This window comes from Syngnathoides biaculeatus, chromosome 13 (genome assembly GCF_019802595.1).
Source record: "Syngnathoides biaculeatus isolate LvHL_M chromosome 13, ASM1980259v1, whole genome shotgun sequence".
Lineage (NCBI taxonomy): Eukaryota > Metazoa > Chordata > Actinopteri > Syngnathiformes > Syngnathidae > Syngnathoides > Syngnathoides biaculeatus.
This window is the reverse complement of record NC_084652.1, coordinates 21,337,778-21,362,317: the sequence shown is the minus strand read 5'-3', so window position 1 is coordinate 21,362,317 and position 24,540 is coordinate 21,337,778. Positions and strand designations below refer to the sequence as shown.

At 42.4% G+C, this 24,540-nt stretch overlaps 1 protein-coding gene and 1 long non-coding RNA gene across 3 annotated transcripts in view; one reads left to right on the top strand and one right to left on the bottom strand.

Annotated features, from left to right (window-relative positions):
- Positions 1-24,540, bottom strand: part of LOC133511458 (solute carrier family 12 member 7-like) — a 76,357-nt gene that overhangs the window by 22,016 nt on the left and 29,801 nt on the right. Inside the window, exons 3-7 of one of the 2 annotated variants that reach the window (XM_061840394.1) lie at positions 20,697-20,861; positions 12,362-12,450; positions 10,955-11,080; positions 5,569-5,715; positions 82-136 (exon numbers count right to left, since the gene is read on the bottom strand). In XM_061840394.1, the coding sequence (XP_061696378.1) occupies positions 82-136; positions 5,569-5,715; positions 10,955-11,080; positions 12,362-12,450; positions 20,697-20,861 (582 nt within the window). Of the gene's footprint in view, positions 1-81; positions 137-3,884; positions 3,904-5,568; positions 5,716-10,954; positions 11,081-12,361; positions 12,451-20,696; positions 20,862-24,540 lie in introns of those variants that run through there. The other variant, XM_061840395.1, reaches the window with a different exon arrangement.
- On the top strand, positions 4,501-24,278 carry LOC133511460 (uncharacterized). Its single transcript, XR_009797911.1, has 4 exons — positions 4,501-4,904; positions 5,553-5,632; positions 20,784-20,927; positions 24,093-24,278. It is a non-coding gene; the product is annotated as an uncharacterized LOC133511460 (long non-coding RNA).

Below are 24,540 nucleotides of genomic sequence, written 5' to 3'. Positions count from 1 at the left end.
AAAAACTGCAACCATTTTCGCTGTGTTACTGGATTTTAAGTAGGTTTCTGTAATAACTGGGGGAAAAAATACCATTAGTACCTGGGACAACTCCATTTGTTGCTATGGCGCTCATCGATATGGCTGTGAGCAATGTCTGCAAGGAAAAAAAAAAGGTTACAGTGACTGAGAATCATTCCTATGCTAGCTGCATAAAAGTCAGCTATGTGATCCACTATACATCCCAGGCCCCCCAGTTCCAGTAAGCCCCAGGTAGAAGGGAGCAAAAGTATGTGCTTCTGGAACGGATAATTTCTATGTCCTATCTAGATGGCTGTTTTGAATCTGAAAAAAAAAATAATAAACTGAGGTTGATGGATGGATAAATAGAGTACATTCAATCTTTGATATTACACTGTATTAAAAATTTGCTTTAGCGTGTTTTTGTATTTTTTACCAGAACAAAGCATAAGTCGTATACAGCAGAAATTCTGGTTGTTCTTCAAAACATGTATGGTAAGTTAACTGAAGGCTGTCAATGTGAGTGACAATGGTTTCTTGCTTATATGTGCCTGGTGATTGGCAGGGCCCACTTCAGCGTGTACCAAGCCTCTCGGCCAACGGCAGCTGGGATAGATTAACCACGCTTGTGACCTTAGTCAAGCCAAGGGTTTCAGAAAATGGATGGATGCATGGAAATACATATTGAAACAACTCTGAAACAAAGAATACAGTCCATTTAAATAATCAATTATTAATACTGATGGAAAAATAAAGTGAAACACAATTGCAATTAACTGCCTCAGAAATCGAGTGGTGGATTGCAAGTGTCACATTGGGCACCCCTAATCAATAGTCCGGAACATGCTATATTTGGTACAGTAACATTTTGTTAGTCAAACTGTTTGTCCATAGCAATGGCTCTGGAAATAGGAAGCACATTAATTCTTCATGGCTCATGAAAGTGAGCTGGCTTGCCTCGTCTACGAAGATGTCAAAAATGTGACCAACCCAAATATCAATGTCAAGCACAGATGCTTGGTAAATTTAGATGAAATGTAAAATCTTTCCATCATTTTCAAGCTTTTCTATTTTTATTTACAATAGCTTTATAGTGTATTGTGCATTTTTGGGTGGCATGTGGGGTAACTGATTTTGAGCATTGGCCTCACAGTTCTGAGAGCCGGGGTTCAAAACCCGACTCTGCCTGTGTCGGGTTTGCATGTTCTACTGTGCCTGCTTGGGTTTTTCCGGGCATTCCGGTTTCCTCCCACATCCCAAAACCATGCATTAACTGAATACTCTAAATTGCCCTAAGGTGTGATTGTGAGTGCAACTGTTGTTTGTCATTATGTGCCCTGCGATTGGGTGGCAACCAGTTCAGGGTGTACCCTGCCTCCCACCCGAAGATAGCTGGGATAGGCTCCAGCACTCTTGTGACCTTTGAAAAGATAAGCGGCCCAGAAAATGGATGGGCATTTTAGGCAATGAAAAAAACACAAGACTAATTTTGTGCTGTACAGTAATATGCCTGTATAAACAACAAAAAGAAGTGCTTTTATAAACAGACAATTGTCTGTAACAGAAAACCCCCTAGTGGAGTCATTTGTTTCCATTAGTTTTACCTCCAGGAAGGTAGCTCGTTGTTCCTTCGTGTTAGCCAAAATGCCAGCTCATTGCGTTGCTCGACATTGCTTGAACACTCGGGAGAATGGAATTACCCTTCATAAGTTTGAAAGAGACCCTGTTTGTTGTGGAAAAAAGGATTGCACGGGTGCAGAGGACGAGAGCTTCATGGGTTCCACATAACAGGTAGGTGTGTATACAGCTCAAAAAAAAAAATAGTTTGGGGCGGACCATGTAATCGGCCTCTCTCATAACGTAGTAAAAGATCCGCGTATGAAATGTGTTGATGTGCGCATACAGCTACTAAAAAAAAATAATAGTTTGGGGCGGACCACGTAATCGGTCTCTCTCATAACGTAACAAAACATCCGCGTATGAAATTTGTTGATGTGCGCGTAGCCCAGCCAACAATGTCTCGATAGTGTTCATCGATGGTGACTTTGAACATACCCCTAAAAGCAACATAGCTCGGCTCCACCTCCTCCTTATATGCCATCATTGGCTCCGAAACTCAGCCACACCTGCTGAGGCACCACGTTCAGCGGTCACAGCTTCTGCAAAGGCTGCGCGTCGGGCTTTGCGACGGAGGCGGCTCTGAAGAACCCAGCCGAGAATGTGTTACTCATTTGCATGTGCGGATAAAGCACCCCGGCTCGACTGTGACTAAAGCACCACCGCTCGGCTCTGTCATAAGCCACACCGGCCGGCTGCGATGAGCCGTGATGGCTCATCTCCGCCGCGGGAGTGGATCGGACGGGATGCGGTTTGACCGTGTTCGGTTATCATCTGAATATGGCTCGAAACAATAGTGTAATATTGCCCCTAGGGCTCGAAACAATAGTGTAATATTGCCCCGGTAACTTCACTCGGTTGTGTGGTGTTGTCCTTTTCGAATAGAGCTTCGGTGTCAGAAGGGGCGTCGTGAAATATCTCTGTTTGGCTTCCATAGCAGCAGGGACTGTGCGTTTTCAACGGCGGAAGTGACGATGACGTCAAGGAAAGAGGACGCGACTAATATGGCGACCACTTGGATGTCGAGGGACACTCAATTGCGCAACTTTGTGCATGGATTACGCGCTCTCCGCTCACTTTTTTTTTCGTATAGACATTGAAGTGAATACTGTTATATGTATTTTTCATGACAATATCTATTTTAGAATGTTTATAGGGATGTCAGTCCCACTTTAAATAAAGCTGAAATCAAAGCTCCTCCATCATGCTTTAGGTCTGGCTTTTGGAATGATTTTAGTTTTTATATTAGGTATGACCACAGTGGCAAGTGAATCGAGGACAAAAGTACAAGGGTTTGTCGGTGGAAATACAACAAACATGGCGAAAAATGTCATCACCCTCATATGAGAACAAGTGAAACCACACAAAAACAAGAAGGGTGGGTGTTACAAACGTCACAGTCAAAACTGTGCAGCAGAGAATGTGTCAGCACCAGATATGATTAACTGTTTATTTGATATAGTTTTTCATCCATCCATTTTCTTAGCCGCTTATCCTCAAGAGGGTTGAGGGAGTGCTGGAGCATATCCCAGCTGTCAACGGGCAGGAGGCAGGGTATACCCTGAACCGGTTGCCACCCAATTGCAGGGCACATGGAGACAAACATCCACACTCATAATCACACCTAGCGGCAATTTAGAGTGTCCGATTAATGTTGCATGCTTTTAGGATGTGGAAGGAAACTGGAGTGCCCGGAAAAAACCCACGGAGCTACGGGGAGAACATGCAGACTCCACACAGGCGGGTCCGGCATTTAACCCGGGACCTCAGAAATGTGAGGCCAACGCTTTCCAGTTGATCCACCATGCCGCCTATTTTTTTCTTTTTCATTTTCGTGGAAATTTTACACCATAGCGCAGTGGTTCTAAAATTATTTTCATGTTACGATTTGGATCCGTTAGTTTTATATTCTGCCACGAAGAGAAAATATGGCATCAGTGACCCCCCAAAAAAGTACTGCATTTGATTGATGCTTTGTTGTTGGAATGTTTGAAAAGTATAAAATTATTACTCCCAATATCACTTTTTTTTTCAATATACAGTATATTTAGGGCGTTATTTCTTTTTAAATTATATGCTACTGCTAAGGATGCAGAAGAGGGGAGATTTATTAAATGAATTTATCCATGTGTTCATCTTTTATTCCACTATTCCGGAAGAGGGTCATGGGGAGCTGGAACCTATCCCACCTGACTAACGGGGGAAAAGGGACAACATCCTGGACGGGTTGCCAGTCAGTAAGGCACAGAAGGATTTATCATACATACATTTTCTGGTGTGTATCAGGCGTACTCCTGCCAATCTCAGCTAACTTCGGGTGAAAGGCAGCATACACTGAACACTGAACTGGTCCCCACCAAGTCGCAGGGACATAGTGATAATCAACCAGTCACACTCACTTCTGCCTACGGACAATTAAGTCTTATATCAACCTGCAAAGCATGCTTTGGGAATGGGGGAAGAAACTGGAGTTACCACACTGATTGGGAGAGAAGATGCAAACTCCAGGATTTCAAGCCAGGACCTCCGATGTGGTCACTGATGGTGTATTGGTAAACCCGCTTGAATTTGGTCCAGGGAAGGTGGGTTCAGTTCCCACTCAGTGACGGCGTGAATGTGAGTCTGAATGGTTGTTTGCATTTCTATGTGCCCTGAGACGGACTGATGGCCAGTTCAGGACGGAGTGTCATGGTCTCAGATTTGGTTGGGTTGATTTTGTTCTTCCTGAGTTGCATGTCTTGTGTGCTGATTTTGTCGGTGGTGTCCACCTGTTGGTGTTTGCCCTCCTCCCTTGTGTTGACCAACTAGCTCCCTCCAGCCACTCCTCTCCTGTCCAGGTGTTTTCCGTTGTCTCGTTGGTCTTTGTGTATGTAACTCATTTTCTTTCAGTTCTTGTTGGTCTACTTTCCTTTTTCCTGGGTGATTGGGTGTTCATTGTGTTTTTGAAAGTCATGTCAAGTTTCTAGTATAGGTTTGAGTCATACTTTGTCACTGAGTATTTTTGGTATATACTTTAAGTTGTTATTGGACCTAAAGCTTTTTGTACCGCTAGCTTGCTTCCCTGCATTTGGGTCCTCCAAATCTTACCATGCCTTCCTTGCCCTTCACTAACCGCGACCATAAAATGTCGTCTGCCTTTTGCTTCAATCAGCGAGGATAGGCTCCAGGGAGCCGTGAACCTAACCAGGATAAAGCTGTTCAATGGATGAATGGATGGACCTTAGAGGCAGATGTGGAAACCATTCAGCTGCTGTACCATCCAGATGCAGTTATTTTATTTGTCCAAGGTACTATTTTTGTTTCATATGGTTGTACTGCAAAAGTATGCACATAAAAAAAAATGGCGGCAGAGCTGTAGTTCCTGAAGTATTGAAATGTCTTGCACTTATACTTGTTAGTTTGATCATTTATGCATAATCCAGTGAACAATAATACCATTTGTTGTGATGGGAGTGTGACTCTTTTGACAAGGTGGACTACAAATCTTTTGATTACTTCTTCCTCAGAGAAGCTCTTCAAAGCAGGTCAAAACAGCTATCCTTTCATTATCACCACATTTTAGAATGATTTGATTCTGTAGTGGGCTTTGTTTACATAAAAAAAAAAGGATGTAACAGCTGACTCAAAGATCCATACCAATAAATTCAAAGCAATGCATTGACGTGTTTTTTTTATCCCATCGTATGGCTAAAAGCATCTGAGTAGATAATCGCTGGTGTGTGGTTTGTGGAGTGCAGATTGTCCACATCACATGAGTGGTGGGGAAACAATTATCCCTCTGTCGAATTTGCTAGTGACATACTTACTGAAGTAAATTTTTGTTTTTATCCCCCCCCCTCAAAGCTCAGGCTCAGAGATTGGAAATCAGTGAAAGTATTGTATCATTTTATTTCTAAACACTTTTTCTACCAATTAAATACTTTCATCTGTTTGAGGTTTTCAATTACTCACACAAATGCAGCACATGGACACAATGGCGAAGGATCCGAGGATTCCTGCTGTTCCGACAATCCAGGTGAGACGCAAAAAAAGGATGACTCCCAGAATGTTTTGCAGGCAGGGTAGATACACCCCAATAAATGTTCCCATTTGGGGGACCTTGAGAAACAAGAGACAAACTGGTAAATATTGTTTATTTTGCAGTTTTATGAACTCCACATTTTTGTTCCATATTCGCCATATGATGAATGTCCTATACTATATACAAAGCGTGGGGGGGGGGGAGAAAAAACACATTACAAGGAATAAAATGTACATAATGTGTAATACTACCGTGCATTACAATAGGTTGAAGAGTTTAAAATGTGTTTATAAGAGTATGGTAGCAGTGAACACAACCGTGTGGGAGGGGTCATACATCTTAAAACGCGTATGAATAATCTCCCAGAAATATGTGAGGGACTTCATAGCTTTCACCTTTTTCAGGGGGTGCTCCAGAACCTAACCCCTCTGAGGAATTATTGTCTCTATTTTATCAGAACATATTGGAAGAACCAGTTCAGGGTGTAGTACGCCTTTTGCCAGATGCTAGCTGGGATAGGCTCCTGCTTTCCCACAACCATTGTGAGGATAAGCGGCTTGGACAATGACATGACATATGGGAAGAATTCTTATTTGGGGTCCCTTCTCAAGGTTTGTTTTCCCCAAATAGGGTTTTGAATTTATCCCGACAGGAAGGTTTTGATTAGGGGATGCCATCCTTCTTTGCAAACTGTGGGCTTGTACAAACAAGAAGATACTTTGCTTGAAGTCACCTATTTGTCATGTGAACAAATCTATTAGAAAATGTGACTGATAGAGTATCTTGTTGCTCAGGTGCTCTCCATGAAATTGATTATTCAAACTATGAACAACACTGAATCTCTACTTTCAGTTTTAGATTTGTGTTCTTCCCATGAAGAGAACTTTATTCTAGTTAGTTGTATACAACAGCAAGAACAAACTCTGGGCAAAATCAAGCAGTTGTGAAGCTGAGAGAAAATGGATTTAATTAAATTAGCGACTTGCATAAGCATTGGGCATATCCAACACAATTATTTGGAATGTTAGGAATAAGAAAGAAATCTGTACTTCGTGACTGTCATTGAATGCGCATGGGGCAAAACAGCAACCCCGAAATCACAAATGCTTTGAAAGGGGAAAAGGAAAAAAAAAAACTTGTGCAAGTGAATTAACAACCACCCCCGGAGGTCTTAATGAAGGTCATGTACTGAAAATTAAAAAAAAAAAAAAAAAAAACAAACAATGCAACGATAAAAGATAAAAACCAAGATCGACTTTGCACAAAGGTGAACCCAAAATGATTTGGGACATGATTTATGAACTGATGAGCCAAATAATCTTTGAAAATTGGTGGATAGAATAGAGCTTCAACTGTGAAACACAAGGGAGATTAGGTCATGACTTCATCTCACTGGTGTTCATTGCTGCATCATGATGGCAGCAAGAAAATTAACAAATGATAAAGATCTACATTATTGTTGACCCATTTTCAGTTTACTCATTTGTTTTACCCTATTAAAAGCAAACTGAACTCTACTTTTTTTTTTTTCATTCTGACAAGCATTGAACCACTAAAACTAATCTCTGATCATTAATGAATATGATCAGCATCATCTTTGTTTTGCCAAATATGTCAACTACGCAGAAGGAATTTGTCTCCAATAGTTAAAGCTGCTCTAGTATGATGACTCAATTGACTGAGAAAACATTTGACACACAGACATTGCGAGAACAATTACTGAGCAATAAAAGGTTACTAGGAATCTAGCAATGACAGTGCAATTTTTTTGTATAACGACAATCATCATATATTGGTATTTATGAAATGTATTCTCAGTCATTTCCAATTTTTACATTGCAACATGATACAACTCAAATAAATGGAGGGACATTGGGGTAAGCTTTTTAAAACTGCCCATTTTTTTTAAATTGCTCTACAAAAATGTCCCTTTACCTGACCCTGCAGAAGCATTGTGTAACTCAGTATAAAGCCAAGCCAAAACCGATATGTACATACCATTTTTTGAGTAGTCATAATGCTGTTCTGCACTTTCTCCATGGCTTTCAGTTGCTTGTCAACATGCTGAAAGGGCCTTGATGTAGACATCCAAATGTCCCACATCTCCTGTTTTGTGGTTGATCTCTTTGTTTACGTCCTTCCCTTGGGTCAGCTTGCGCTGCACTGCATTGCACTGTCTTGTTTTTGATTATCAAGCCCAAGTTCTCAAGACTACCAAAAAAAGAGCAATGCTATCATTTGGGAGGCGGGATTTAGGAAGACATCAGCTAGGCCGCTTAACAAAGCAGCTCTTCATAGTTCTATGGTCTTTTTTTTTTTTTTTTTTCAGCCACTTCATATAATCGTCACAGAGGTTGTTCATGAAAATGTAATTAAACACGTCACACTCTTATGTTATACCTTCCATTGGAAGGATACATTTCCTAATAGGTGATTTTATGAGCTAAAGATGAGACTGGTATTGGACAGTCATCTACACAACACAAAGGTTGATTTCCACTAATCCTCTATGACCCTCAACCTGCACTTAGTCATGGTACATATAGTTTACTGAATAAAAAGATATGAAACTGAATAAAGTGGCGCTGTTAGATTAAAAAGGAAAAGAGAATTTTCCTGTGCAAAGTAATTTGTTGAAGTTCACTGAAAAATATCTAATTTTCGAGTGTCTCCACCCTGCTCCCAAAACTTTTTGGACCTTTTCTTTTTAAAATAATGTACAATATGTGGCGCTGTTCTTTTCTGACAAAGTTGTCATGACCAGAACACGAAGCTGAATCCAAAATCCACAACTCACGAGACCAAGTACAGTTCGGGAAGCATCTTTATTCAGTCCAAGGTCGAAACACAGGCGAGAAGTCCAAAGAAGCAGCACTACCAAAATCAGTAGGCAAGAAGGCAGGGTCGTTAACAAGAGAGGGTTCAGTACACAGAGTCGCAAGGACATAGACAAAGGGTTGCGGGAACGTGACATAGTAGTACAATGATCTCGCAAGAACCAGACCACATGTGTGGCAATATATACATGGACTGTAATCACTACGATGAGATGCAGGTGCGGGCCATATCGGGGACAGACACACCCATGACAGTACCCCCACCCCCCCAAACAGCCAGCCCTGGACAGCCCAGGAGCCTCAGGATGCGATGCATGGAGGTCGCTAATGAGGGAGGGTTTGACCACGAACCGGGAAGGGATCCACGACGAGCCTTCCCAGACCACCAGGTACTGCACTCCCCTCCCCTGACGGCATAACGACAGGAGTCTACGTACAGCGTAGACAGGACCCCCGTTTACAATGCGGGAGGGAGGAGGGGACTCAAGCTGCTTTGAGCAGGCTGACGTGAAAAGCCGGATGGATATGCATCAATTTCGGGAGTTTTAATTTCATGGAGACCGGGTTGATCACCTTCGCAATTGGGAACGGGCCAACGAACCTGGGAACAAGCTTCCGTGATTCCACCCGGAATGGGAGGCCCTTCGCTGACAGCCAGACACGCTGATCCACTTTGTAATCCGGTACCATCACCCTCTTACAGTGGCCTTATAGGAGAGTCCCTTCCACAGAAGCATCTTACAGGCTCACTCTCAGGTCCGTCTACAGGGTCTCATCACGGCAAAAGCTGTTGGCACAGATGAGTCGGAGTCTACAGATGGGAAAAGAGAGGGTGGGAAGCCGTCCATGTCATGGTGGATGCAGAGGGATGGGAGTTATGAGAGTATTCGACCTAACTTAACTGTTGACTTCATGAGCTTGGGTCGTGAGAAGCCAGGCATTGGAGCCATATTTCTAAGTCCTGGTTTACATCTTCTGTCTGGCCATTGGATTCTGGATGATGCCCTGAGGAAAGACTCATGGTGGTCCCTATGAGTGAATAAAATTACATTCAGAAACGGGAGACGAATTGGGGGCCCCTGTTGGACACCACGTTGGTGGGCAAGCCATGAAACCTGAATATGTTGCTCAGCATTAGCTCGGCTGTCTGCTTTGCAGAGGGGACTTTAGGTACTGGAATGAAATTAAGCATTTTGGAGAAGCGGTCCACCACTGAAAGGACAGCGGTGTGACCTCGCGAAGGCAGAAGCCCGGTCATGAAGTCCAGAGAGATGAGTGACCATGGATGTTGAGGAACGGGCAGAGAGCGTAACTCCCCTCAGGGGCGTTGCCAGGAGGGTTTGTTTGCTGCGCAAACTGGACACGCGTTGACTTACTCCCTGATGTGTTTTTTTTTTTTTTTTTTGATTATTATTATTTTTTTTAATATTTGGCCACCAGAATTGTTGCTCCATTACAGGCTGTGTTTTGGCCATGCCCGGGTGACAGTGCGCCACCCAGACAGTGTGATTGGTGTGGGCCCATTCAATTCCTCTTCCCCCTTAGCGGGGGAACAACATATAGCCTATCATTGGGGCAACCTTCAGGACTGAGAGAGTCCTTCAGTTTGTCTTTGACTTGGGTTTCAATTTCCCAGGTGAAGAATGAGATGAAACAAGCGTCGGGGAGGGCAGGAGTATGTTCGGAAGGCGCATCAGGTTTCCCGTTCTTTGTCCCCGGCCGATAAGTCATCACAAAGCGAAACCGTGTAAAGAGTGCCAACCTGGCTTGCCTGGCGTTAAGCTTTTTGACTGACCTAGTATATTTCAAAATTTTTGTGGTTTGTTAATACCAAGAACGGGATCTGCGTACCCCCTACCCAATGTCTCCAATCCGACATGGCTGTCTTGATTGCTAGCAATGAGGCTGAACCCAAAATGCACAACTCACAAGAGCAGGTACAGTTCGGGAAGCGTCTCTATTCCGTCCAAGGTCGAAACACAGGCAGGCAGTCCAAAGACGCAGAAGTACCAAAATAAGCAGGCGAGAAGGCAAGGTCGTTAACAAGGCAGGGTTCGGTACACAGAGTAGCAAGGACATAGACAAAGGGTTGAGAAGGTGACATAGTAGTACAACGATCTGGCAAGGATCAGACTGCACGGGTGGCAATGTATACATGGACTGTAATCACTACGACGAGACGGAGGTGCGCGCCACATCGGAGACGCAGGTGCACGCCGCTTCGGAGACAGACATGATACTATCAAATACAAACAAGGGCTGTAACTGACAGATAAAATCTTCAAAGCAAGTTTTTGAATGTTATGTAGAGTGACAAACCCAATTTACAGAGGAAAAAAAACGTACAGAAACTAAAAGGTGTTTTGAGTAACAGGCCCGGTGGTTGTTTTTTAATTTCCATTATCCGTTCATTAAACTGTCAAACCCAACTCAAGAGGTAACATTTACCAAATGAAGTGTTTGTATTAAAAGCCCATACCGTGATGGCAATCCTTCTGACGCCATCTTCAGCCTCCTCGTGTTCCCGAACGCCTTGGGTCAGGTTAGTGTAGTTTGCTAGCTTGTTTAGAAGAGACGACACCATAGGGTGGCTGTCCATTTCTTCCTTTAAAGGACAGTAGAATAAAAAAACATATTAGAACCCATTTTCCTGTTCTTTCCCTTCTTTGTTTCATATACATGGAACCTACATCAGACTTGGTGGAAGCATAATAACACTATCATTACCATTAATTGTTTTATTGTGTTGTATTGAATATGACCCCTAAAAGAACCTGAAAATTAATTTTTGTGATTTGTGTCTAAATTTGCACAATTGCCATTGCACTGGTCTATAACAGCAACCACGAATGGGTAAGGGCACTCTGTGTAAGCTTAACATAATGTGGGTGGTTGACGCATTCTAACTGCTCTAAATGAAGAATGCTTGGAAACCATAACGCACAACACGTTTGGAGGAGAAATGGCACTGCGCATTATGATGAAAACACCATCCAACAGTGAAGTTTGGATGTAGGAAGATGATGGTGTGGGGCTGCTTTCAAGCAATTGGTACTGATGAACTCCAAATTATTGAAGGAAGGATGAATAGACAAATTTACTAAGACTTTCTCGACAAAAATCTGCAACCATCTATGAGGATGATGAAAATGAAACAAGGGTAGGCATATCTGTAGAATAATGATCCAAAACATACTGCCAAGGAAACTCTCAATTAGTTTCAAAGAAAAAAGGTAGATGGAAAGAAATGAAACTCAAGGTCCATAATACAAGCCATGGCATGCTAGTGCGGAGAAATGAGCCAAAATCATGTGACTAATTTCTCCTGACGGAATGTGTCTCCTCATTGTAAACAGAGACTTTTCTACAAAGTGCAGTATTGAAAAAATACTAGTTGACGTGTTCAATACTTTTCCCTGTTTCATTTCACATTATTACACACAATCTATTTTGTGATCTTATTTGTTGTAATTTATTTGTATGGATGGATTATTTAGGTTGTGCCCAACATCTGGTGAAATTTTCTCGTCAATAGCACATTGGAACTACATCTAGTGAGAAAATGATGTGTTAAATGCTTAATTCGACCGGTGTATCAGACAAACAGTGCAAGTGATATCTAGATGATGGGGTGCACAAACGGTGCACCTTCAGCTATGGGTTAGCGTGTCAGTGGCCCTAAGCGCAGACCTTGATCGAAGCAGGAAGCAGACCGCCATCTCTACAAAAAAACACTGGACATTTATTCTTTACAGCTCTGAATTCTTGTGCATGCCTGTGGTTTAACTTACAACACAAGATTTACAAAGTCATCTTTTGCCAGAAGTCATGTAAGAATTTGCAACACTTATTTGACTGACAAAATGAGAGAACAAGTTTGTCTTACCTCAAACAAGGCCATATTCTTGCCATCATACTGTTCTATGTCATGGTCTGAGCCAATGAATGGATGTGACTCCCTTTGAACGTCATCTCCTAGAAGTATTCATAAGCAACACTCGTGTTACACCACAGACGCAAATTACTGACACTACAGTATGAACAGATAAAAAAAAATACAGTGGTGCCTTCAGATCTAAATTGGATTTGTTCCATGACCATTCTTGTTATAAGAGTACTGTATTAGTTTGTATAAAAAGACAGTAATAATGGTCAATGTGAGCATTAAACATCCAATACCATAATTCTTCCTTGCTCTTTTACTGTGGGTTCTACTGGAGTTTGACAAACCATCTTAATGGGGGTGTGTTACTGCCATTGTACTTACACTGCACTGAATCCAATGTGACTTGATGGTGGCCTGATTTGAAGAGGCTGGCCGCCACCGTCTAAATTTGGGGGTCTGAAGCATATTCATAACTCAAATTTTTGCTCATATCTCAAGACAAAAAATTGGCTGAGTGACAACTCTTGTATCTCAAGGAAGTAGTGTACTTGAAAAGTAGCAAATGAATGAAGCATTACTGTATTCTTTATGTAGTTTAGTACACATTTTGACTCTTGCTCCTAAAATAGATAACCGAAAAAGCAAGGTGAAAACAGAAAAACAAGACTTGATTACACTTGGCTGTGGTGGCACAGGAACACCAAAACGTGGTATCAAGATAAACACGCCGACAAGAAGCTTGTATACTCATGCAAGACTCATACAACAAACTGGCAATGAGTTCACGCCACACATGAGGCTTAAATACATGGCATATTTAGTATCAATGAAGCGCAGGTGAAGAGCCATTACCAGGCACGCACACAGCAGTGGCAAAACCATGCCCCTGAGACCAGTAATACCTCTTTGGTAGTATCACTTCAAAGTCAAATCTTTTTGTGATGCCACAATTTATGGTACAACTCTTGCATTGGATATTGTTTTGGGCCATTCCATTGTCAGAGTTCACTTTTCTCAATTGTGTGTATTTACAAAAACAATAATTTGTGTGTGTGTGTCTATATATATATATACAATGCCTTGTGAAAGCGGCTCCCTTGAACTTCTCAGCCTTTTGCCACATTTCAGGCTTCAAACATAAAGATATGAAATAAAACATTTTTGTCAAGAATCAACAACAAGTGGGAGACAATTGTGTAGTGAAACAAAATTGATTTGGATATTTTAAACTTTTTTTTAACAAATAAAAACCTGAAAAGTGGGGTGTCCAATATTATTCGGCCCCTTTACTTTCAGTACAGCAAATTCACTCTAGAAGTTCAGTGAGGATCTTTGAATGATCGTATGTTGACTGATGATAAATAGAATCGACCTGTGTGTAATCAAGTCTCCGTATAAATGCGCCTGCAGTGTGATAGTCTCAGGGATCCGATTAAAGTGCAAAAAGCATCATGAAGACCAATGAACACACCAGGCAGTTCTAAGATACTGTGATGGAAAACTTTAAAGCGGATTTTTATACATAATGATTTCCCAAGCTTTAAACATCTGAAGGACCACTGTGCAAGCAATCACATGGAATCAGAAGGAGTATCAGACCACTGCAAATCTACCAAGACCTGGCTGTCCGTCTAAACTTTCATCTCGAGCAAGGAGAAAACTGATCAGAGATTCAGCCAAGGGGCCCATGATCACTCTGCATGAACTGCAGAGATCTAGAGGTGAGGTGGGAGAGTCAGTCCATAGGACAAAAATCAGTCGCACACTGCACAAATCTGGCTTTTATGGAAGAGTGGCAAGAAGAAAGGCATTTCATAAAAAGTCTTGTTTAAAGTTTGCCATAAGCCACCTGGGAGACACACCAAACATGTGGAAGAAGGTGCTCTAGTCAGATGAAGCCAAACCCACAATGCAAAACGATATGCTTGGCATAAAAGCAACACAGCTCATTGCCTTGAACACACCAACCCCACTGTCCAACATGGTGGTGGCAGCCTCATGATTTGGGCCTGCTTTTCTTCAGCAGGGACTGGGAAGATGGTTAAAATTGATGGGAAGATGAATGGAGAGAAATACAGGACCATTCTGAAAGAAAACCTCTTGGAGTCTGCAAAAGACCTGAGACTGTGACGGAGATATATCTTCCAACAAGTCAATGATCCAGTGTTAGAATGGCCAAGTCAAAGTCCAGACCTGAATCCAATCGAGAATATGTGGCCAGAGCTGAAGACTGCAGTTCACAAATGCGCTGCATCTAACCTCACTGAGCTTGAGCTGTTTTGGAAGGATGAATGGGCAAGAATTTCAGTCTCTCGATGTGCAAAAATGATAGAGACACACCCCAAATGACTTGCAGCTGTAATTGCAGCAAAAGGTGCCGATACAAAATAATAATGTAAGGGGGCTGAAGAATATTGCACGCCCCACTTTGCAGGTTTTTATTTGTTAAAAAATAATATATAAATATCCTATAAATTTTGTCCCCTTCCCACTTGTTGTTGATCCTTGACAATTTTTTTTAAATTTATATATATATATATATATATAAATATACACGCATACATACAGTGGCAGGTTGGCCTCACAGTTCTGAGGTCCCGGATTCAAACCCAGACCCACCTGTGTGGAGTCTGCATGTCCTCCCCGTGCCTGCGTTTTCTCCGGGCACTCCGGTTTCCTTCCACATCCCAAAAACATGCAACATTATTTGGACACTCTAAATTGCCTCTCGGTGTGATTGTGAGTGTGGCTGTTTGTCTCCATGTGCCCTGCGATTGGCTGGCAACCAGTTCAGGGTGTACCTCGCCTCCAGCCCGTTGACAGCTGGGATAGGCTCCAGCACTCCCCGCGACCCTTGTGAGGAGAAGCGGCTAAGGAAATGGATGGATGGATATATACACTCACACACACACACACACACACTGTATGTATATTTGTGTTTTTTAATCACAAAGTGTGGTATTAAATGTGATTATTTTAAGAGTACTTAATATTTGTTTCCTTATGACAGTATTTGTTGGAGCCATACACTCAGACTTCTCTGGTGTCATCCATGACCCTGTAGGGTTACGTCAACATTCCCAACGGGACAAACAGCGCCAGTCAGTATTTGGACATGTTTTCGTGGTACTGCATTGAAGGAGAAGGTGTGTCCAAACATTTGACTGGTACAACGGGTCAGGGGTCCTTGACGTATGATCCTTTCAAGGTTATGAATTGTGTACAAAAGCCGCAATTCTACAATGGGAGATTTAGGGGTACTGAGCTATGTGACGACCGAAAGACGTATCCAACTCTTTTGTCCATTTCAGCACAATTTCTCTGAATGAGAAGCACAACATGATTTAGGAACATCTGTTTAAGGGTTATTTAAATGTTGAGCTAGAGTAAAAGAAGAATGGATTTGATTTTTAAAAGAAACAAAACCCAATTCATTTCTGTGTTAAGAGAGCTCATTATTGATACACCAGCACTCTACATACACATTACCAGTAAACACTTTTTTCAGGAGCAAACCAGGGAGTAAAAAACAAAACAAAACCAAAAAAAGGTGTTTGGACTCATTTTGGGGACTTTGATACGAAATTCAGTACAATGGACAACATCTAAAAGACAGTAACATACATTGATTTTTGTGAATACTTTGAATACTAATGAATACCACCTGTGGGAGGTGCCATAGGGTTTGGGTTGAGTGCAAGCTGGATGGTGGCCAAAGGCAGGGGCCTTGGCGATCCGATCCGCGGTTACAGAAGCTAGGTCTAGGGATGTGGAATGTCACCTCTCTGGCAGGGAAGGAGCCCAAGCTGGTGTGAGATGTCTAAAAGTTCTTTGGTATAATGTTGTTTTTTGACCATTGTTGAGTGGTGGAAAATATTCAACTTCATATTCACAGAGTAATTTTAATCCTAGTTTTATTTTTCTTTTACTCATTTCATACAGTAGTTAGCTTTTTTTTGTCTTACATTTGTATGACAGCTAAGAGTGTTAAAATGTTTCTTAAACTATATTTCATAATGATTTAATCAGGGCAGGTTCTATTGTAGAATGGAATACACTGTAATTGAATTTCCTTTACCAATGAAAGGTCAATTGTATCAAAAGCTTACGCCTTTTGTTTTCCAATTGCTTACAAAGTTTCCAGATGTCAGTTTTGTAACTTTTGCATGTTCAACTATTTACATTTTTATTGTGCCACAATGACTGCTGTGAAAAGAACCATTAAAATGACAAAGAAATTATTTAAAACAATGAAATTAAAAAAGGCTTAGAAAATCCATGCATGGCTCGACTAACATGAATGTGATATTCTGTTCATTCACAAATAAGAGGCAGACACTATAGACTTTAATTATTTGTGCTGAGATCACAATTAATACTACACGTTATTCCAGCATAACCAACAGGTTCTTACAGGTGTTTGGGTGAAAAAAATCCCACTGCAACACATTACTCATCAATAAAAATGCCTTGCTCATTTTCCCAAATCCTGTCCTACCCTTTTTTTTGTCATCTCTTATCTTGTTCGCTTGGTTAGTTACTGCATATCCTCACCGTGTGCCTCCCCCATCTACAAAAGAATGTTGTCATATTCTGTTCACATATGTTGACGATCTCACTCTTGTCTTGCTGTGAGTTCTCACCCCTAGTGCCCTTGTTTTCTCTCTCTCTCTCTCGCTCTCTCTCACTCTCTCTCTCCTCCTTTGTAACTGTTTTCTGTCCGGCTGCATTTTCAATAACATCGTAATAAATTTATAAATAAATGGACTGTGGGAGGATTCCAAACTTTCCTGCTGCACACCAAAACTGTTCCAGCACATGGCATACAGATACTGTATATCATTCTGTAAGGCCATGTAGCTGAACAGGACAGGTTTATTAAAATTAAAAAAAGAAGAAGGAAAAAAAAAATCTAAGCTTGAGGCAGTCTAAGACTATTGCAAAGTGCTGCATGTACATTGTAATGTAATGGAATGGAATAACCTTGCAAGAAGCTGGAAAAACTACTAGAAAATGCAGATATATTGTTGTTTATACATAGTTATGACATCCTGTCTAATCAGCATTATGAGTTTCAGTTCTTCTGTTCACTGTTGTGCTAAATGTGCTTATCATAAGGTCATGAGGGCTACAGGTGACTAATGCACCTGTCAGCATTCATCTGACAGTTTGGGTTGTTTTGGTTTTAAATGTGTATCGTACTATATTTTTGACACAATGGCACTCATGATTGTGGTGATTTACATCAATTAAGCAGCCTTGCATCAAATCAAATGATGCAAGGAAATCTGACCACATGTTGGTTAAGGGAAAAAAAAAACATAAGCCCAAAACACATATAATTAGAATATCACAACTCAATTCAATCTCAATATTTATTCAAGTTCATAGTTCTGAGGACCCAGGTTCAAATTTGGGCTTTCTCCGGGTACATCCGGTTTCTTCCTACCATTCAAATAATTATGCATGGTAGGTTATTTGAAGACTTTAAATTGCCTCTAGGTGTGAATGTGAGTGGTTCTTTGTTATAATGTGCTCTGTGATTGGCTGGTGACCAAATCAGCTCACCAAGAGATAGCTGGGAAAGGCTCCAGCAACCCTGCGACCCGAATGAAGATAAGCACTATCCAAGATAAATGGATGAATAGCTCATCTTATCTAGCTTCTAGCCAATATATTTGCTGCTTTTTAAGGTCTAAATAAAACGTGTAAGATAGCGAGACTTAGTGGTGGTGTAGTGGTGCACAACCCCGACTTTGATGCAGGCAGCGTGGAACTGATTCCTGCTCAGTGATGGTGTTTATCTGCCCTGGGACTGACTGGCGACCAGTTCAGGGTGTAGTCTGCCTTTCATGTGATGATAGCTAGAATATGCACTAGAGCACTCCTGTAAGCTGTGACGCTCTTGAGGATAAGCAGCTCATAAAATAGATGGATGTAAGAGCTCCCCCATAGGTAGATTTTAATATACAGTACATCAAACTTCTAGTTTATTTTTGTACAGAGTATTTAAACAAAAGGAAAGAGAAACAAAACTATCTCATAAGCACTATGAATGTGATTAGATATTTACTCTAAATGGGTTGTGCACAGTAACCATATTCCAGTCATCGACTACTATATACTGTATATAAAAACTGGCTCTTGGGACATGGAAATGCCAGAGTCCAAGCTGGTGTGTGAGGTCGAGAAGTTCTGACTAGATATAGTCTGACTCACATCTACACACCGCTTGGGCTCTGGCATCAGTCCTCTTGAGTGGGATTGGACTCCGTTCCACTCTGAGTTGCCCATGGTGAGAGCCGCAGAGCAGGTTTAGGTATACTTATTGCTCCCCGGCTCAGTGCCTATACGTTGGGGTTCACCCCTGTGGATGAGAGAATAACCTCCCTCCACCTTGGGTGGGGAAACAGGTCCTGACTGTTGTTTGTGCCTATGCATTAAACAGCAGTTCAGAGTACCCACCCTTTTTGAAGTCCTTGGAGGGAGTGCTGGAGAGCGTTCCTTCTGAGGACTTCATTGTTCTTCTGTGGGACTTAAATGGTCACGTGGTCAATGATAGTGCAACCTGGAAAGGCGTGATTGGGAAGCATGGCACCAAAATCAGAACCCGAGTGATATTCTTTTCCAGAACTTCTGTCCATAACGAACACCATGTTCAGGCATAAGGGTGTCCACATGGACTTGACACCAGGACATCCAAGGTTGCAGTGCGATGATAGACTTTGTGGTCATGTCATCGGAGTCGTGGCCAGATTTCTTGGAGACTCCAGTGAAGAGAGCGGCGGAACTGTCAACTGACCACCACCTAGTGGTGAGTTGGCTTCGATGGTAGGGCAAGATGCCAGTCCGACGTGGCAGGCCCAAACATATTGTGGGTGTCTGTTGCGAACGGCTACAAGATTTCCCTGTCAGGAGTTTCAAAAGAACTTTGCTCATGTTCTGGGGAAGGCAAGGGATATTAACTCCAAGTGGACGATCTTTTGCACCTCCATTGCTTAGGCAGCAATCTATAGCTGTGGCTGTAAGGTGGTTGGTGCCTGTCGTGGTGGCAACCCCCAAACACATTGTGAACACCAACAGTGAGGGAGGCCATCAAGATGAAGGAGTCCTCTCTGACCTTTTTGACCACTGGGACTTCCAAAGCGGTGGATGGGTACCGGCTGGCCAGGTCGAATGCAGGTTTGGTAGTCGCTGAGGCAAAATCCCAGGCATGAGAGGAATTCAGTGAGGCCATGGAAAATGACTTCATGATGGGTTTAAGGAAATTCTGATCCACCTTCTTCTGGGCGAGAATATTCTTATCAGAAGACATGCTAACTTATGACTGAGAACTGAAGCCACGCCCTTTTGTGCGTGGTGCCCCCGAAACTTACGGTGGGCGATTGCCGCAGGGGCTACAATATGTTGATACAAGCAACCTGTTTTGATTTGACATTTGTACTACCGTATTTTGTGCACTCTAAGGCCCACCGCATTTATAAGGCGCACGTTCATTGAATGTCCTATTTATAAAAAAAAAAAAAAAAAAATCATATATAAGGCGCACCGGATTATAAGATACATAGAATAGACGCTACAGTAGAGGCTGGGGTTATGTTAGGCATCCATTAGATGGAGCTGCACTAAAGGCTCAATATTGAGCTGTATATAAGCACACCGGATTATAAGGCGCACCGTCGGCTTTTGAGAAAATTAAAGGCTTTTACGTGCGCCTTACAGTGTGAAAAATACGGTACTTTTCAAAAGTGTGCAGTCTTTGTAAACATGTTCAATGGCTACAGCTATCACAATAGTAAGTAATGCAATTCCTTAATGTGCACCTTATTTAGAAACTGAGGATGAACCTAATTCCAAGTACAATATTTTATATCTTGGTACGGATCTCTTCATTTGAGGAAAGTGCAACATAGTTTGTCATCTTTTAAGGAAATGAAGGTTCCAGACAAAGCAAGTGTGACATTTTAACTTTCCGAATCAAGCTGTTAAACTTTTGTTACTTTTCTGCAAACAACCCAAAATGGCACTTCAACCCACAAGTTGAGAATCATTTTAGTATATTTAATGGCTAGCAGGTTCAAGCAAGTTGAACAATGACACATGCAAGTCTCTAGCTTGCCTGCTACAGCATGTGTTGGTTGTTTGTTAACCTAACCCTAACCCTTAACCCTGACTTTTCCATATTCAAAATATGTACTGATCTTTAATCCAACTTTCTCCAACCTCTCCTATGTTGATGGAAAAAAACAGAAATGAGAGCCTGTGTCTGTGAGCACATGATCGTGTATCTACAAGCCAAGATTTCCAGCCATTAATATTCTCTCACAGTTCGTACCTGATTGTGATCCATCTGAGTTATCTTCTTTATCTTCATCCCTAAAAATGTTGTTGAGACCAAGAGGTTTGTCACTTCCATTTGCAGTTGTATTGTTCCTGTTGCCATCTGCATCATTCACTGGGACCACAGTGAAGTTGGTGGGCATCTTGACCCCAGAGCTGCCTGTGGAATGTGTGGATTTTCGTTATGGAAACCTGAAGGAATAAGAGAGTCCACACATCCAGAGAGGTTGTTGAGTATGATCTTTTGTCTATGCTTGTATGGGTGAATGTCTTCCTGCACGTGAGAAAGGCCAGTGTATTTTTTCTCTTTGTCTTTCTCGCCCCCCCCTTACTTTCTACGTCTCTCTCTCTCTCTCTCTCTCTCTCTCTTCTCTCTCTCTCTCTCTCTCTCTCTCTCTCTCTCTCTTCTCTCTCTCTCTCCTCTCTCTCTCTCTCTCTCTCTCTCCTCTCTCTCTCTCTCTCTCTCTCTCTCTCCTCTCTCTCTCTCTCTCTCTCTCTCTCTCTCGCTCTCCCCCCCCCACTCGCTTCCTCCGTCTCTCTCTCCCCCCAATTGCTTCCTCGTCTCTCTCTCTCTCTCTCTCTCTCTCTCTCTCTCTCTCTCCCCTCTTGTTGTTTTCCCTCCAATTGCCACATGTGACACTCTGTTTAACATATGAACAGAATTGAGTGCCAACATGCAGCTCCACCCCCACCCTCTGTCATATTTCTCGCTCTCTCACCTTGGTTGGAATTCCAAAAGGTAGAGAAAAAATTCACATGTAAAACACAGCCAAGGAAAGTTCCATTTTGAAGACCATAATAACTCAAATAGGACTCGCATAAATGGATGAAAATATAATCCCAAAGTAAAATCTTTTCTTGTGGCTTTGGGTTATGCTTCCACTTCTCTTCAGGCTGGGAGTGTCTGCCTTGGATTTCCTACTTGTCAACAAAATGGGTGTTACCTTTCCCACAGTGCATTATGGGTAGAGCTGAGGTGTTGAAGTTCAGTGTATAGTGGTATAACACTTGCACTTTGACAGGATACATTTAATAGACTTAATAAAAACCTTGGACTTTAAACAATGAATTCAGAATACAAAAGGCAGCCAAAGAGGAAGAAGCAATCGCAGTAGGAATCAATTATTCTTTTTTAAACAATCCTTTCAAAGAGGATATCTGGGCTGAATAGCAATGTGGAAAGAACAGTCATTACTTTTCAACATGTTAGTGACTTGAGGTTATTCAAGTTGTATGATTTTGTGTTGCTTTCAATGTTATGAGAGGTTACGGACTGCTTGTGGAAGTACACTGGTTAAAAATAGATCATTTTATATTAACCATAATAGTCTTTTTTCCTACTTCTATTGCTTCCTGTCAGTGAGATCAGTTATACAAGCTCCACCTTTCGATTGAAATGTTACACAATATAATATCAAATGACCTGATCACTCTTAATGACACATTGTTGTGTGTGGTGCATGTTTTCAAGGAAAGAAAATTGTCTAGCCTTCCATTTTCTATATTGCATGTCTTTTTATTCAGATGAGCTCAGGCGTATTCCAACTGGCAGAAGGCATGGTACCAATCGTGGGTCGCCGATTCATCTATCCATTTTCTTCCGCTTATCTGCTAACTTTTGCAGAGTCGGGTCACGGGTATGGTAGCTTAAGCAGGGAAGCTCAGACTTCCCTTTCTCCAGCCAGTTCCTCCAGTTCTTTCAAGAGAATCCCTAGGCATTCACAGGCAAGCAAAAAGACATAGTCTCTCCTGGGTGTCCTGGGTCATCCCAACGGTCTCTTCCCTGGAAAACCTCACCAAGGATATGTCCAGGAGGCGCACTAAACAAATGCCTGAGCCATCTTAGTGGCTCTTTTTAATGCAGATAAACCTCTCCCGAATGACTGTGGTTCTCAGCCAATCTCTTAGGGAGAGCCCGGTACACCTTGTGGAAGAAACTCATTTCCGCCGCTTGTATCCGGGATCTTGTTCTTTCAGACACAACCCACAGCTCGTGACGGTCTGTGAGGGAAGGAACATAGATCAACCAAAATGAAAAGATTTGCCTTTCGGCTTAGTTCCTTCTTCACCAAAATAGACTGATAAAAAGTAAGCATCGCTGCAGACACTACACCGATCTGCCTATCAATCTCATAAATTAATTGAACACTCTTAATTGCCCCCATGTGTGATTGTAAGTATGACTGTTGTCTGTCGTTATGTGCCCTTCGATTGACTGGTGACCAGTTCAGGGTGTACCCTGCCTCTTGCACGATGACAGCTGGGATTGGCTCCAGCACTCCCACGAACCTCATCAGGATAAGCGGCTCAGAAAATGATGGTGACAAAGGTCAGCATGGGGGAGTCCAACCCTCACGCGAAAGAAGTCTGATTTATTGCTGGCAATGTGGAGCAAACTCTGACACCAGTCGTACAGGGACTCAACAGCCCACATCAAGGGGTTTGGTACGCCATACTCCCCAAGTTCCACAGAATTTCCTGAAGCACATAGTTGAACACCTTCTCAAAGTTCACATGCACCCTCGAGGACCCTGCTGAGGATGAAAAGCTGTTCCACTCATCCATGCCCAGGACAAAACCCAACTGTAACTTTTGAATCTAAGATTTGACTTCCCAATGGATCCTCTTCTGCAGTTCCCCTGAATAGACTTTACGAGGGAGGATGCAGAGTGTAGTCCATCTGTAGTTGATACACACCCTCCATCCAACACCCCCAGTCTGCCAATCCAGAGGCAATTTCCTCGATGTCCACACAATGTTATAGAAGCCTTTCAACCCAGACAGCCCTACAACATCCAGAGCTTTTAGGGACTCCGGGTGCATCTCATCCACTTCATCTATGTTACCAAGGAGCTCTTGAACCACGTCGGAGACCTGAACCCCAGAGACCCCAGACTCTGCTTCCCCTTGGGGAAAGCGTCTTGGTGGAATTTAAGAGGTCTTCAAAGTATTCACACCAACGACTCACAACATCTCCTCGAGGTCACCAACACCACATCGCCACTATACATAATGTTGACGGTGCACTACTTTGCTCTTCCAGAGATGCCAGACGGTTTAACAAGTATTTCCTCAAAGCCATTCGCCAAACTCCTCCCATGTCGAGAGTTTTGTCTCTGCGACCAATAAACATATCTTCCGGTCGGTAGTCATGAGCTGCCTCAGGAATCCCATAGGTCAGAAAGGCCTCATAGGATTCCTTCTTCAGCTTGACGGCATCCCTCAACGCTAGTGTGCACCAAAGGGTTAAGGGATTGCCGCCACGACAGGCAGCGACAACCTTACAGCCACAGGTCTCTGGTCGGCTGCCTTAGCAGTGAAGGCATGTAGTTTGTGTAGTCCTTCAAACAAAACAGAAAGAGCCTGATTAGCACTTTCCTTTACTTTCCAGAATCTCTCCACCTGCTTCCTCGCCTGCTGAAGGCCTCGCCACCTGTTTCCTTGCCTTCATATCTATATGCCCATGGATTCCCTTGTTGAGCAAAGTCTCTGCACCCACGATTCAACTACCTCTACCTGGTTGACACGTCCTTTCCTTTTCTGCCTGTTGCTTGTAAATAAATGCTGAATACATTTACTTGTTGTTCTTGCCTCTGCTATTTGGTCCTCCCTTGCATCACAAACCCTAACAATTTTTTTTTGGTCATCACACATTGTAACTAGTGATTTCCCAGATTTACCAGCTACTCAGGATTTCAATAGCCTCAAAAACCAACAGAGGTTTCTTTTACCGACCACAAGAGACCGCCATCCATCCATTTTCAAAGCCGCTTCTCCTCACAATGGTCACAGGAGCGCTGGGGCCTTTCACATCTAACTTTGTTCATCAAAAATTACTT